The 15,692-nt window shown below is 30.4% G+C and overlaps 1 protein-coding gene across 1 annotated transcript; it reads left to right on the forward strand.

Moving 5' to 3' along the window:
- Window positions 1-284: 284 nt before the first annotated feature.
- LOC143244599 (uncharacterized) lies at window positions 285-11,857 on the forward strand. Its single transcript, XM_076489578.1, has one exon. The coding sequence runs from the start codon at window positions 1,395-1,397 to the stop codon at window positions 2,481-2,483; it is 1,089 nt and encodes a 362-aa protein (XP_076345693.1). The 5' UTR covers window positions 285-1,394; the 3' UTR covers window positions 2,484-11,857.
- Window positions 11,858-15,692: the final 3,835 nt, after the last annotated feature.

The raw sequence follows: 15,692 nt of genomic DNA on the forward strand, positions 1-15,692 counted from the left end.
AGTCACACTGTGTCAATTTAGTCTTTATTATGATGTATCAGAGTTTTTCTTCTGACGTCTTGCCGAACAATTCTCTTTCAATAATTTTTATTATCTATCACAAACTTAAGTTTGGGATTGCTTTAGTAAACAGTATTTTCGGTTCTCACACCTTGACTCTCCTCTAGTTTCATTATTCTTACAGATTATTCTAACTTGTGTATATTTTAATATTTGTATATGTTAAATTTAATATGAATTTTTATTTTCAAGTTGTTGTTTTCTATTGCTCTACTTTTTGCAGTCCAAATCGAAGTGCGCGATTGAAGACTGTCAAAAGAAAATCGGTTGGGGCGACTCAAGAAAGCAATTGAATCAATGAAAGATATTTTGGATGTAGCTTGATCTTAGTATTTTAGTCTTACGCTTCTCAGGAAGGACATTGGTGTTATCAATTTCTTCGCTTAGTTATTTTTTATTCTTAAAAAGCGCTGATGAGCATGATATTTTGTGAGGAAAACTCGAATGACAAATTTAAATGACTTATTTTAGAATTTTATTGTAAATTGCCTTCCAAAATGAAAAAACAATCAATCGCAGATTAACGAGTCCAAAGGCTGCTAGTTGAAGTTACTCGGCTATCATGACTTGGCAAGACGACACTTTGTGTATGTAGCTGTGTTTGCGTCAGTTTTGTGGACTGGTGTGAAAGAGGTTTAACATAAGCCTACAATTTATAAAATTATGATCAACCATTTATTTGTTTCGTCTTAGTTTTAGAGTTAACTATAATTTTCTTCAACTGGACTTTTGTATTTGAGGCTTGGGAGTAGGGCTAGACTTGAAAATTGTTTAATATTAGTAATTTTTAGTAATAATATAACCTATTTTCTTATTCTACCATTTGCACATACAAATGAAGACCTTAGTACTATTGCTACTACTATTAGTAGTAGCACAGATAATAAACTTTCCTAAGTGGTGCAGGTAGTATTTGTTAATTACAGGATAATCTACGTATAACAAAAATAAGTAGGAGTGGTTAAAATAGTTGTTTAACTATTACATATACGTACAGGTCTTGAGTGAAACTGCCAGTGTAGTTACACTGATGTACCATGGTAGATATGTAGGGACACATTAGCATTTGTTATTTTTGTGTAATTTTTTTAATGTTAGTTTCAAATTACATGGATTTCCAAATGGCTTAACTCAGTGTATTACATATAGTTTGCACCTAGGTGTTTCTCTCTGTATGCATACTTAGAATGAAATTTTAAAAACCATTGGCATTTGTTTATTGAAAATGCATAGTGAACAATATTAAATGGGCATAAAATATATTTTCTTAAATGTAACAATTTACCAGAAGGTTAGAATATCTTGCAGAGCATAAGTTCTAACAGGTCTATAGAATGGATCCTGGGTTTGGATTTTTCTATAGACTCCCTTCTCAAGTAGGGCATACAGGTGATGGTGATGGAATCTCTGGACTGGGAAGAGAAAGCTTAATTAACAATTTGAGTACTTCTGTTAATTTTAACTTTGAGAGGTCCAAAATGTCAGTAGGTAGTTCAGGGGGTAGTCCTAGTAGTGCCTCATCAGGTGGTATTATTCCCATCTTAAGCTCTTCTCCAGAATTAGCAACACAAGGTAAAGAGCAGAGGAATGAAAACAATGAAAAACTACATCCATGTCATTCATGTGGAAAATCATTTGTTGAAAAAGATGTTCATTTTCACATGCCATGTCACTATACTGAAATTCTGAGCTGCAACATGTGTGGAGAAAAGTTCACTCAGAAAAAGATCCTCCTTGATCACTGTCGAGCTTTGCATGGTATAACAGATCCTGTTGTTTGTGAGCTGTGTGGAAAGTGCTTTGCAACCTTGGAGAGCTATCAGAGTCATCAGGCAATTCACAGTGGTGACAAACCCTACCCCTGTGAAGTTTGTTTCCAGTCATTTACAGAGAAAAGTCTTCTGATGCATCATCTGCGTTCTCACTACAATGAAAAGCCATATCGGTGCCAGTACTGTAGTAAGGGATTCACGCTTAAAGGTAATCTGAAGATTCATGTTCAGGGTCATGAAGGAGTGAAACCATTTGCATGTGAAGTATGTGGTAAAACATTTACTCAGAAACTGGGATTGGAATACCACATGAACTCTCACACTGGAAAGAGACCATATCCCTGTGAAATTTGCGGCAAAACCTTCAGTCAACGAGGCAATATGAAAACTCATATGTTGATTCACACCGGAGAACGTAGATTTCCATGTCCTGAGTGTGGCCGACTATTCACACAGAAAGGCAACATGAAAACACACCTAAAATTGCATCTGAGGCATCCATCAATGCAGAAACCTTATCAGTGTCCGATTTGTAAGAGATCATATGTAACTCAAGCTAGCTTACAATGTCATATGGTATGTCACCAAGAAGTATCTGCTTTTCAGCACAGAAATCTACCATCAACTAGTACTTCCTTGAGACGTGAATAGAAATGTTCCCATGTTTAGTTAATGAAATGTGGTATTGGAATATTTCAATTAATTATTCTTAGTATAAACACTTTTTTGTATGTGGCTGCTCAGTACAAAAAGTCTGGCTTGTAATTTTAAAAGTATGGATTAGTTTGTAATACTTTTACTAAGTAAAAAAAAAAAAAAAAAATCATTGCTTTAGTACATTTGGATGAATAAAGCTTTCACACTAAAATATATAAAGAAATAGAATGTTAGTATGCAGTTTTTAAAAAATTGTACTTAAATATGTAAAAGGTAAATTCTAAAAGGGGCATGTATACTTCATCTCTTTTTTTTATTTCCCATGAAAGTTCTTACCATTCAGTAAATTAACTTTTTATGATGTAATACTCTTTTTCTTTTTTATGAATTACATACAAGATTTTTAATTTGTGCATTAATTATTTTAAAGCTTTAGTATTAGTTGCAAATGTGTTATATATGCTATAAATAAACTATGCACTTAGTTAATGAGCAAATGGTCAACAGAAGTTATTTTTGTTTCCTTTCCAAGGGCAGTGTTCAGTTGTGTACTGTTAGCTTGTTGCTGCATAAGTTATTTTAGAATGGGTTGAAGATGTTTATTTTGATATACTTGTGTATGTTTTGCTAAAAATAGTTACAGGTATTAGAAATATTAAAAAAAAAACCTTTACAATACACTGAATCATTGTTGCCATATATTTTGTTTGGTTGTAGATGTAATCTTTGACAATTTGATCTTTGGTTGCCATCACTGTGAGAGAGGTATTTTAAGTGTATACAAACATGTGTTAAAAATACATTTAAAAATTGAGAATTTGGATATCACTAGGAAGGATTTGTGTTGTAATATACCAGTGATATATTACCCTTAGAAATTAATTTTCATGTGAAGAACATTAAGCTATCATATATGATATGGGTTATGTAAGTACAAGGGTTCACTTTAGAATATGGCCATCATATTCTATAGACATGAGATGCAGCTGGAATATGGTCTCTATGAAGTATTAATCAGGTACTGTATTTCAGTGATGTTACTAGTTAAGATTTTTATTTATTGTTTATGTGCTTTTATAACTTTGATCAACTTTTTACCATAGAGCAGTGGTTTCAAACAAGCCCTTTTAAATTCTTATAGAAAATATATTTGAATATCACCCCAACCACTGAAACACCTAAGTACAGTCAAACTGTTGCATCATGTTTGTAGAAACTTAATCATTTAAAGTATTCATATGGTATGAGGTCAAAGTATACCATACACATACAATGTTGATTATGATTCTTGTGTTGTGTGTATATATATATATGTGTGTGTGTGTGTGTATATTCTTATGTGGCATTTGTTAAGCACAGTGAAATAGTGAAAATTGTATTCTTGGAAAATTGAAAACATATTAATATACAAAATGTCCAGAAGAGAGAATTGTCCTGACAGTGTATGGTTGATGTCTTTGAAGGTGATTGCATTTGTAATTGCTGAAGTTGCATTTCTGACAGTGTGTTGTTATTAGCACTGTAGTTCATTACTCCTGTGTAAAAAGATTTTTTACAAATTTTTTAGTATAAAACATGAGTGCATTATAATTTGTTACAATGTTATGCATTCTGTATACTGTAGGTGGAAAATTTTGGTGTTTTTACACAAATCAAGTTTTATGCAGTGAAATAACAGTGACAGAAGTGAGTTTTTTATATTTTTGGCATTTAATAGTATGAAATAGCATGCAGAAGGTGTGAAGTGGAAAAGATCAGTTGAAATATCACAGTAGTGTACTTACAACACCAATATCACATTTTCTTCATAGCATTGTTGTAAATATGCCATCGTCAACTCTGAAAATTAGGAAAATACTCGGTAATAAGACATGAATTTATACTTCAAAGTCTGGTGCATACTTATCTGAATTTGACCATTTGACTGTGGATTATTTATACTTAAAATCTTATGCTGTGTTATATGTAAATGTAAAAATGATGATACCAGTGAATCTGATAATTTCTGTTTTATGTGTTAAGTTTCTGGTAAGAATATCACACTAGCATGAAGTTTAGAAATATGTAGTTGTATTATTACATAGAGAGCTGAATTTTGTTGATTTTTGTAACATATGGACTGACTAATTAATTTATGAGGTATTTTGAATGCAATTGGGCTTACAGTCAATAGGTAGTGATGTGTAAGAGAATCATCATAAGGAATACCAAATGCGAGTGAGTGACAATCCCACATACAATGAGATCATCCAAAAAGATTTGTTGTTTAATGTGAATGAAAAGTTGAATATTGTTATCTATGGAGAGTTGTTATCCAAAATATGGTTCTTCCATCACCCATTACTAACACTTGTGTTAGATGTATCTTATCTAGATAGATGATTTTATATGTACTGAATCCTTTTGCTTTATGATATTGACTTTTGATAAACAAATTAAAATATTAACACAAATATTTTGTACTATTTTAGTTCTTCAATATATTTCTGATAGAGTTGTGGAGAAGTGTGGTCATGAAATCCATGGTATGAGTTTGAGAAGACAAAAACTGCCATAAAATATTTTAGTTTTGCTGCCAATTGTACACAGAAATTGTCATTCAGTCTCTAGAAATAGTGTTTTTATTCTTAAATGCATGTAGGAGAATCCCTTGGAAAATAACCTGTTATCTGCAAACTTAGTCATCTTTCAGGTACCCAACACCAGTGAAAATGGGCAGTTAATTTAGCAGCTAATTATTTTTTGTGGTCATTCATTCTTGTTGATGGTAGCATGGGATGTCTTACTCTAGGTCTGTAATGAATACTTTCTGTAGCCATCATGTACTTTCTCAGTAACTATTCAATACCATTCTAATACACTGCCTTTTGCATTAGACCAGGTAATTTATAAGCTTTCAGATGGTAAATTTTATTTTCTTGAGAAAACCTTCAAATTTGTTGAAGTATTCACAGTTTATATTCATTTTATGATAAATGTGCACAAAATGTGTGGTATAATAGATTAAAACTGTACTGAAACCTCAGAAGTGGATTTCTATGTTTTCTTCTGCTGTTTGAATCTGATCAATGTTTGATGCTGTATATAATGTCAGCTTGTCAAAAAAAGTTGGAAGAATGTTTACAGCAGTGTTGTATAAACCGAAGAATGTTTACAGCAGTGTTGTATAAACCATTTTTGCACATTGAAGATATAGGCTTTTGTTGTTGTGGCTGTTATGACTTGCATCATCTGTGCTTAAGATTGCTATTTACATTTTTTTTATACACAGCCTTGTGTGATTTGAAATTATCATGATGTAACATGTCTGACTTGGTTGTTTAGCATCAGTTAGTATTTTTATTATGTGGTGTATTTGTAAATACCAAACATTTGTGTGACATGTTTATTGAGCAGTTTTCGAAGATACTATAACTGAATACTGATAGTTGTGATCTATCATACATGTTAACATGATCCAAAATTTCAATGATATGATAATATCTCATCATGTGGCAGAATTTGTGTCTGGTGGCTAGATGGGAAACCTATAATGATGTGAGTTAAGCAGGAGCAATTTTATATTGCAGAATTTAGTAAATGGAGTCTTATAATGATAAGAACACTCAGAAGTAGATTAAAAGGCATAGCATTACAGACTCTTCCATATATGGGGCCTTGGACAGTTGTCCAGTTTGCCCAATAGATAAGATTGTCTATGGGGTCAAGTGGCATGATGCTGAAATAGAATGTAATAAATATCAACTATGGGTGTAACTACAGAATTACAGGGAATCTAATTTTTAAGTACTTAAATATACTTCACATTATGTATACTTTACAAAATTGTTTAGAAATCCCTATAGATAGGTATGCCAGTGATATTCACCGTGAACAGTTAATTGATATGATACATCTCTAGCCAGTGATCATTTATGTGACATTATATGTTTCTATACCATGAGTAGCTATATGACAGTTTCCTCACTATGAGTAGTTTTGGTGTAATATGTTGGAACAGTTTATGATGTGATACATATCTACACATTAAACAGTGTGTGATGATACATTCTTACACAGTGAAAGTATGCAATCTACACATCTGGTGCTTTGAAAGTTCTAGATTGAATAAATAGGAATTAGGTTATGTGTAATAGTAAGTTGGTGCTGTTTCAACAGCATTAATAATATTTCAGAAAAGAAATACTAAAACTAAATTTATTAATTCTTGTTTACTGCGACTGATTACTTGTTATAAAAATTTATGTAAAATGATTTTTAAGAAGAATTCAGCCATAGTTAATGTAGTTTTCAAGTTAGTCTTCCTGAGGTTTCAGTTTTGTACTTTACAATTTATGTTCACTGTTGTCCTTCTCTATTAATGTTTCACAGTAGATGTATTTTTTCTTGGTTAGCTAGAATAAGTAACTTAGGTATTGTAATTTCATTGGTAATGAAATGGTCAGCATGATCACAGAAAAGGGAAAACCTGAGGAAACTAAAGAGGCCTAGAGAAGGAACTAATATTACTGTCAGCAAAGTTTTAAGATAACAAGTTTACAATATTTTGAGCTACTATACTGATTCAGTGTCACAAAAGAAACTTTCTCACAAACTGCAGAACTCTCTTCATTTAAGGGTAAAAAATGTGAGTGTATTGATATGTGCATACCAAAATCAAGATGTGTGAATTGCAGTTTTCCATCTGAAATTAAAGGTACATAGGTATTAGGATACTCATATTGTTTGCTTGAAATAAAGAATGCAAATATGGCTGCTTTTTTTTTGGCAGTGTGTTTTTGAAAACACATTTGGTAATTTTAAAATTAGAAAAAACTGATAGTGCAAGAGACTCATTACCTACCCAGTGAATATGTCTAATGTTCACTGAGAACTTTATTTTGTGGAATACTGAAATGCCATAGAGATTATGTATACTGCATTTATGTAAGAAAGCTTGGTATGTGGTGCAATGTGTGGATGACAATCCTACAAGACTAATATTTATCAGGATTAAAAAAACAATTTTTATTTCATTGTTTTAACTTTGTAAAAATTAAAATAGCAATCCTGTAATAAACTGTATCATTTTGAATATAAGTTTATTGATGAGATTGTAATTTAGTGAAGCTAGAGGGTAAACTGTTTCTGTTTCTAATTTTTCTCATTATCTTAGTATTGAACAAAAAAATATTTTTTTACATATTTATAGTAATGTGCATTTAAAATTATAAATCATACAGTATGTAAAAACAGTTATATCTGAAATGTTAGGTGTGCTTGGTTAACTGCATTTATGTAGTATTTTAGATTTGAAATATTTTCTCTGAAGCCAATTTCTAACATGGTAAATGATGGTGAAGTTATCAAAAAATATCCTTATACTCCAAATGCTTCTGACTGATAGCATCATAAAATAGTGTTGAAATCAGAATCCTTTAAGCAATAAAATTAGATAACTTTGTAAAATCAGGATATTAACCTTTAGTGTCTTAGAAACAAAATAAAGAACAATTCTCATTCTCTTGTATACAAGTACTTCATTAATCATAAGGTTGAGCTTAGAGCCAACCACTAGAAGATTAAACAGCTGAAAAACAAAGTTGTTTGATAAAAGGCAATGTAAGATGTGCTTTAAAAATTATGAAAGTTTTACATTGGGCCATGTAAAAGTTCTAGTATGAATAGTTTTAAAGTAACCCATTTTTGAAAAGAAAAAAAGTTGGTGAATTGTTTAGTATCATTTAAGAGGAAAATATTGAAGTTAAAAGAATTTAAAATAACCATAGAGTGGGCATGCTAAGGATTTTTTCAACTGGGGTTTGGTGGACTTCCATTTTTGGATTTATTTTTTTACAATCCTTTGTCACAACTATATTTCTGTACAGGGATGTGTTGTTTGATTTGTTTTTATGCAACTTTGTGACATAAGAATCACAGCAGAGCCATAGTTTCTTTTGTGTGACTGTGTTAAGTGTAGCTGAATATACTTTAAAAAATCTTTAGATATCTTTAGTTGGCCTTAACTTCCAAGAAACCTAAGTCATCAAAAAATTGTGTAGAATAAGAAATTAAACTGTTGATGTACATAATTTAAGAATGGCTGGAAATTAATTGCTCAGTGTATGAAAGATACAGGTGGAAAAAATTACAATCTGTTGATTTGTTCTTTCACTCTCAAAGAATTCTAATTTGCTGAACCAAGTGTAGTGTTTTTTATTTTATATGCCATTTGTTAAAGTTAATTTGTCTTATATCAAAGAACAATTAAAGATGAGCTCAAATTTTTTGGCAAGTTTTGAACTTTGTACAGTACATATTACGCTTGGTTGTGCTTGTAAGTATGTTGTTTATAAAACCTGGTTTTATATGTGATTTTAGTGTTGTACATATACTGTTTATGCTTGTTGCATCATTACATGTTGGACCGACTCTAGGTAAGACATAAAACTGCTGATTTATCCATTAGTTTTAAACATGGTGTGTTCTTTAAAACAAATTAATATGAGTATCTGTGAGTGATACTCTTATATTCAAAGTTGAGGTGTGTAAGTATTAAATGTGTTGCTGTGATCAAAAAGAAGTATTGTGCAAGCTGGCTTGATGATGTCACTTAGTGCAATTGGTGCCAAAGGACTTGTTACCATAAACTGAAACTGTTTATGGGTGTGTTGGAAGGTTGGACCTATAAATTGTCTGTGATGTATTTCAACCAAAGATGATGATCTTAAAAACCTGACATGTAATAAACGTAGTTATAATTACTTGATGTGGTTAGCTCCAGTAATAGTGTGAAAAAGTGCCTTTTTTATTTCAGTTATAAAGGGTTTGTGTGAAGCAACAAGGTTAACCTTTGTTTTTGGTGGTTTAATGTTTGTGAAACAGAATTCTTCTGTTTGTCTTGAAATCAAGTTGGAATGGAAATAAAGGTGCTGATAAGAATCTTTGAATATTCATGTCATTCCTAGATTTAAATAGGCTGTTAAATATTGACAGAATCTCAATCCTTTGAGAACAACTATTGAAGGATTTTACAAGTTATTAATGCTTATAGATGGTAGTTAAACTTATGCGACTACATAGTGTATGAATGGAATGACGAGTTATTACTGCCTGTGCAATCACTTAAAAGGTTTCAGAAGATTAACACAGCAGCTCAGTATGCTGATGATTTTAATACATAGAACAGTATTGTTTGTTATTTTTTCTTTTAGTGTTAAATATTTTAGATGTGATGCCTGTCAAAACATGTTTTCCAATCATTCAAAGTCTTGACAGTTAATTTCTGTTGAGTAGTGTTACATATAAAATGTAGCAGTGTAAAATATGGTTGGGAGCTGTTTTTGTACACTCTAAACGTACATAAGGAGAAGATACGATACTAAATCATAGCTAAAAGTAAGTTTTCTGCAACTAAACTGAATGTACTTTCATCAAGAACTAAAGTTAAAGAAATAATATGCTGTTTAATGAATACAGAAATTTTTAAGGTCAACATATTTTGTGTGAAACACAGACTGTGGTATTTCAATGGGATGGTGCTTTACTTGTTTCATGTATATAAAAAGATAATTTTCTTTATTCAGTTTAACTGTAAAAGATTTCAATATATACTTGTAGGGTAGGTTTACATACAAACCAAGTGCTACTTTGTAAAGTGTGGACTGTGTGTGTGTGTATTCAAAGCTCAATGATTAAAAAAATATGTTGGTGTTAATTCTTACTCCATCAAGTTCACTATAAATGTTTATTGTTTATATTATCAAGACATTCAAAATAAATTTTGTTAAACATTTCCCAGTTATTTACGTTTTTGGAAAACTGTGATTGAAATAAGTTGTATTTTGAACAGTAGGAGTAATTATTTTTTTGTGTGGTTGCAGACATGAATATTTAATAACATAAGAGTTTGAAAAATGAAATAAATCAATAACAAATCTTGGAGTTCCAGTTTTTGTAACAGGAGTAAAGTCATACCTGTAATGAAAGATTAATACATACAGATTGATATATTCTGTGAACTTGTAATTGTTTCATTTTTTTTTAGAACTAGCAGACACTTGAAGCAAGTTATATGCATAATATCTGTATTGTAATCACTTTAGTGCTTCTATGATATGTTTAAAATTGTTGACTGTATCACTAAAAGACTGTAATCAAGATTTTATCAGTATATTAGTCCTATAAAAATATTAGCATTGTTATTGTAGCATAATGAACTGTTAATCAATGATTCTAGGATATATTTAAGCTGTACTGTACCCAAAGTGACAATTCAAGTCACTAAAAATTGCCCAGCTGTGTTCAAGATACATGACCTTACTTAAATTTAAATAATAATTCTGAATTTTTAGAAACTTAAATATTGATTCTAACCACTTAAGCCATGGGCATAAACTGCTACACCTGAGAAATGCAAAATACATTACACAAGTACCTTATATTCATGAGATATTTGAAAAGTTTTCTTTATACCAGGTAGTGAGTTAATAATGTTATTTAAATTTTAGAGTAAATCCTTAACACTTGTGTTTAGATTGATGTCCATCTAATTCCATTATCATGTGGAAAGCTAGTAAATTTATTTTAACACAGATGCATACATTATACACTACCCATTGTGGTTAAATTTTCTTGGAAACAACTGGTTCAAATAAAGGTTATAGGAACAAATTGCATTTCTTTAAAAGTGTAAGAGTTACAGGCTGTTGCTACTGATCTGTGAAAGGGTTGATAATATAAACTTTGTAGCATGAAAAGAAATGAAAAAGGTAAAACATGACTGATACTAAACAGTTTGTTTTGAAAGTACTTTGAATGAAATTGACACTTCTTTGCATTCTATTGTGTGACTAATTAAAAACACTGACATCCAAGTCAATACAATAAGAGTAATGTTTAATTTTTTTTTTGTTCATTACCAGTTATTTTTACTATAGCAGGCATCTATTACAAGAACTTTTTAATTTGTTTTACTTTTTTGTAAAACTTGTCTCAGAATAAAACACATAAGCAGGTATGAATATAAATTGAGCTGATAATTTTTTATGCATAAGGTTCTTCAATTTTGAGTTTATTGTTTTGATTACATTCTTTTAAATGCTTGTCTTATTTGTGAAATTAAAAAATGTTGTTATTAGATTAATATTCTTGTAGGTTACTGTTTATAAGCAGTATAAAAATTGTTCCAAAATATTTTAAATCAAGTTTTGATTTTATGAAATGAACTGAGCTGTGATTTATTATTATTTTTACTATTTTCTGTTTATATTTATATTGTTTGGTTAGTTTTGCATATCGGGCATAGCTAGACATTTTGTAGTTTAGTAAAAGCTGTATGATTGCAATAGCAAGCTTAGTACCTTGAAATAAAAGTAGATAGAATCAAACAAGTGTCATTATTTTCCATCTTGTCATAAGCAGAGGAACTATGATATATGGTTAAAACCAATTAATCCTTTTGCAACAGGACCCCATTAAACTTTCTGTGCAAGTTACTGTTACATTCCAAATTTAATTAAACACCTTTACTGTCAGTGTATGTGAATGAGAGATTATAATATGATTCAAAGTTTCATTTTATCAAAGTTTTAAGACTAATTTCAAAATAAATGTTTAAAACATGACCAATGAACTCTGAAATTTTCTATTTTCGGTCTTCAGATCTTCAATATTACAGTAGTAATTGAATAGAAGTATAAGTAGATAATGAGATACCCTTGTGACTCATTCATTTCAAAGTTCTCTGAGTAAACACAGTGAAAACAAGAAATACGTTTTTTCAACCCATCAGTTGTGTCACTTTCACCAGATTTATTTGAGGTTTACATCTTAAATATAGATGTTACATAACTATGTGTATAGTCATTATAAGGAGCTCATTTTAAACTGTAATTTAAGTATAGTAATTTTGAAACTGGCACCCAATTATCTTCATGGAACTGACTAGTATTGTTAGCTGCATGATCAATTATAGCACAGCTGTTTCTTACCTAAATGTGTTAGATACAGTTTGAATCGTATTTAGGTCATACTATTATATTTTAATCATGTGTAATTAAAAGGTTTAAACATTTTTTACATATCATATTTTGCATCTATTCTCAATGTTTATATTACATGCTGAACAAATATTTTGACAAAGGTTTGTCTGTCTCTCCCAAAGAAACTATGTTCCAAGGGCACTTTTGAGTTGTATTGAAATTTGAAATGAGTAGTGATAAATGACAAGGAAGGAAAATGAAACATCAAAAATTATATGAAAAAAATATGAAATTACTAATTTAACAAAAGGAAAGTCTTTAAAAATATTCTTAAAAGAATTAAAAGGTATATATTTTTTCTGTTTCTTAATGTTAATTATTTCATTGCTTTTTACATTGATGATAATAGCTAGAGTTAGTGATATGGTACAGAAAATGAAAAATAAAATTTGAACATGTTCCTTAATTTTTGTTTATATTCATATAGGAGGCTCTACAGATTATTGTAAATGAAATATGAAAACTAAGATGAAGACAAGTATTGTTATACTTGAAATCATCTTGCACTTGAACTATTTTAACAGTTAGAGTGCAGATAACTACTATATATAATGACTTTTTTTTAGAAAGATGTAGTTAAAATAATGTCATTGTTTGTGTATACAATACTTATAAACTTTAACAAAATCGTACAAGGTTTTGTGAGGAAAGCTTGGAGTTATGTTTGTTTCATACGTGTCATTTGTTACTCAATGATACAAAATGTATCAGCCCAAGGTGAATGAATTAAGTGAAATGTGTTTGTAATTCTAATGCTTTTAAACTTTTATACTTCACCAATTTTCCCTAAATGTAGCAAAACAACATTTAAGGGATGAATACATATTTGTTCACTGAAGTAGCCCCATCCACTTTGTCAGGCCTTCTCTTAAATCTGTTTCTTTCACCACATCTGAATACATCCCATTCCAAACTCCAACTGCTCTGTTAGAAAAGTAAGACTGTCTAAGCTGAAGATAACTCCTATCCTGCTGACATTGTTGTGTTTCTTTGTTCCTACCCTTCTCAACATGAAATGTGATTATGTATCAATGCTATCAATTCCATAATTAGTATAACCTTTCCTAGTTATATGAGTTGATATGGAAAACAGTAATTGAAATGAATTGTTTTTGAACAACAGTAGCAGTTGATATTTTTCCCTATGTGGTTCAGTGCAAATTGCACACATGAATGTTTAAGAATATTATATAAGTTCAGAGATCTTAACCTGTCTTTATATAACAACTTTTCCATCCTAGGTATCACCCTCAGTCGCCTTTCTCTGAACCATTCATAAGGTTTCATTATCCTTTTCAATGTGAGGCCATGACCAAACATGATATCCTAAATGAAGCCTGATCAGTAAACTGTACAGTTGAACTGTAACATCTACAGACTATGTTTAATATTTCTGTAAATAAAACATCATGATCTTTTTATTCTGTAACACAGTTATTCACATTAGAATTATACTTAGTTAAGCTTGTATATATGCAAGGCCAGCAAACTTCTCGAGTTAGAAGGATGAAATTTGGCAGGTAGATTTGAGGTTTCTTTATCTGTATAGTATAGTTCTCCTTTATAAGGGAGGCTAAAATGTCCATGAAAGGTCACCATGGTATAAATGGTGTCTAAGAGTAGATTTTCAGGGTTGATGAATCCGCAGTGGGTGTTAAATTTTGTCTTAGTGCCATCTCCTTGTAATGTCATGCTGAAATGTTCTTCACGTTGCCACATCCAAGCTAGTGGGACAAAACTTAGCATGTGTGTTCAGATACCATAGGCATGTATCCTAACGTTTTTTTGTTTCTGTGTGTGTATGTTAGGGAGGGGGGTTGTATGAACTTATCTTACTATAGAAGCATTTCCAGATGAGTTTCTTAGTAGCACAGGGGCATTTGAACCTTGTTGTGGAAAATTGGCATTATATGCTAGTAATTAAAGCTATAATAACCCACATATATATTACTTTGCAAAATGTTCTACTAAAAGCATCTTGAGTATCCAACAAATCATTAACTTCATAGATTATTGAAGTTCAAGGTAGTGAAGATGCCAGATGTATAGAGCAGCTAGCTGTATAATAATAAATTTAAGTAACTACCAAACATACATTTTGTAATAGTATTGTTTCTGTATTACTCACAAGAGCTGAGATTGCTGCCTTCTGTTTGTATTAATGCATAAATATCTTTACTTGGAAGTTATATATCTAAATATCTCCAAAATTATAAAAGATTTGAAATTTGTCATATCTGTTACACATTTCTTTCTTTTGAGACTTTCCAAATATATGTTGTTCATGACAGTGTATTTATCCTTTTGGGTTATAAGTATATACAAATATACACGCTGTACACAGAAATTACTATTTTGAAGCAGGCTTTCAAATGAATACTTATAAGACCCACATCTAACTTATTTTTTGGAAACAAAACCTAACAAATTTGTGCACTAATATCCATCTATAAACACTGACAAGAGCTCCTTTGTACATTATTCTTCAGCTTTCGTTAGTCATATACGTAGTATCACTTGCTCAGTTGTTTATCACATTATTGTTTCTTTGTATTTTAACTTGTGAAAGTGTATCAAATGTTTATTCTTTGTGCAAACTAGTGTCTGGTCTTATTGTTTTCAACCAATTTGGAAATATCCAAACTCAAGAATCTCTTTCTAGCAGATCTAACTTCTGTGCTCTGCTGGTTATCTGAGAGATACCATAGTATTAAAAACAGAGTTATTTTACCTAACATAATTAACTTTTAATAACAGATTAAACTAAACTGTTGCTTTTAGTAGAATTACAGAACAAATTCAGTTTTAATTCTAAGCCTAAATTTCAAAATAGCTATTTCTTTTAGGAATTTAAATTAATTCTTTGCTCATATAACTTGTTAATTAACCAAAAATGATTAATTCAAAACAATTAGAAAATAATAAAGATAATTTGTTTTACATCAAATATCAACCTAGATGGTCATCCATTGATTATAAAATTTTATTAAACATATTTAAAATATAAAATTGATTTAAAGCTTGTTATAATTATTATACTGGCTAATCTACATTCATTCATTATTTGATTATAAGCTTAGTTTACATTGTATATCAGTTTAATATACATTGCAACACTGTTTTCCAGGTTAATGTATCATTGTTTAATATAACAGATTGAACCTCAGACAGTTGAGACTGA

This window comes from Tachypleus tridentatus, chromosome 2, assembly GCF_004210375.1.
Source record: "Tachypleus tridentatus isolate NWPU-2018 chromosome 2, ASM421037v1, whole genome shotgun sequence".
Lineage (NCBI taxonomy): Eukaryota > Metazoa > Arthropoda > Merostomata > Xiphosura > Limulidae > Tachypleus > Tachypleus tridentatus.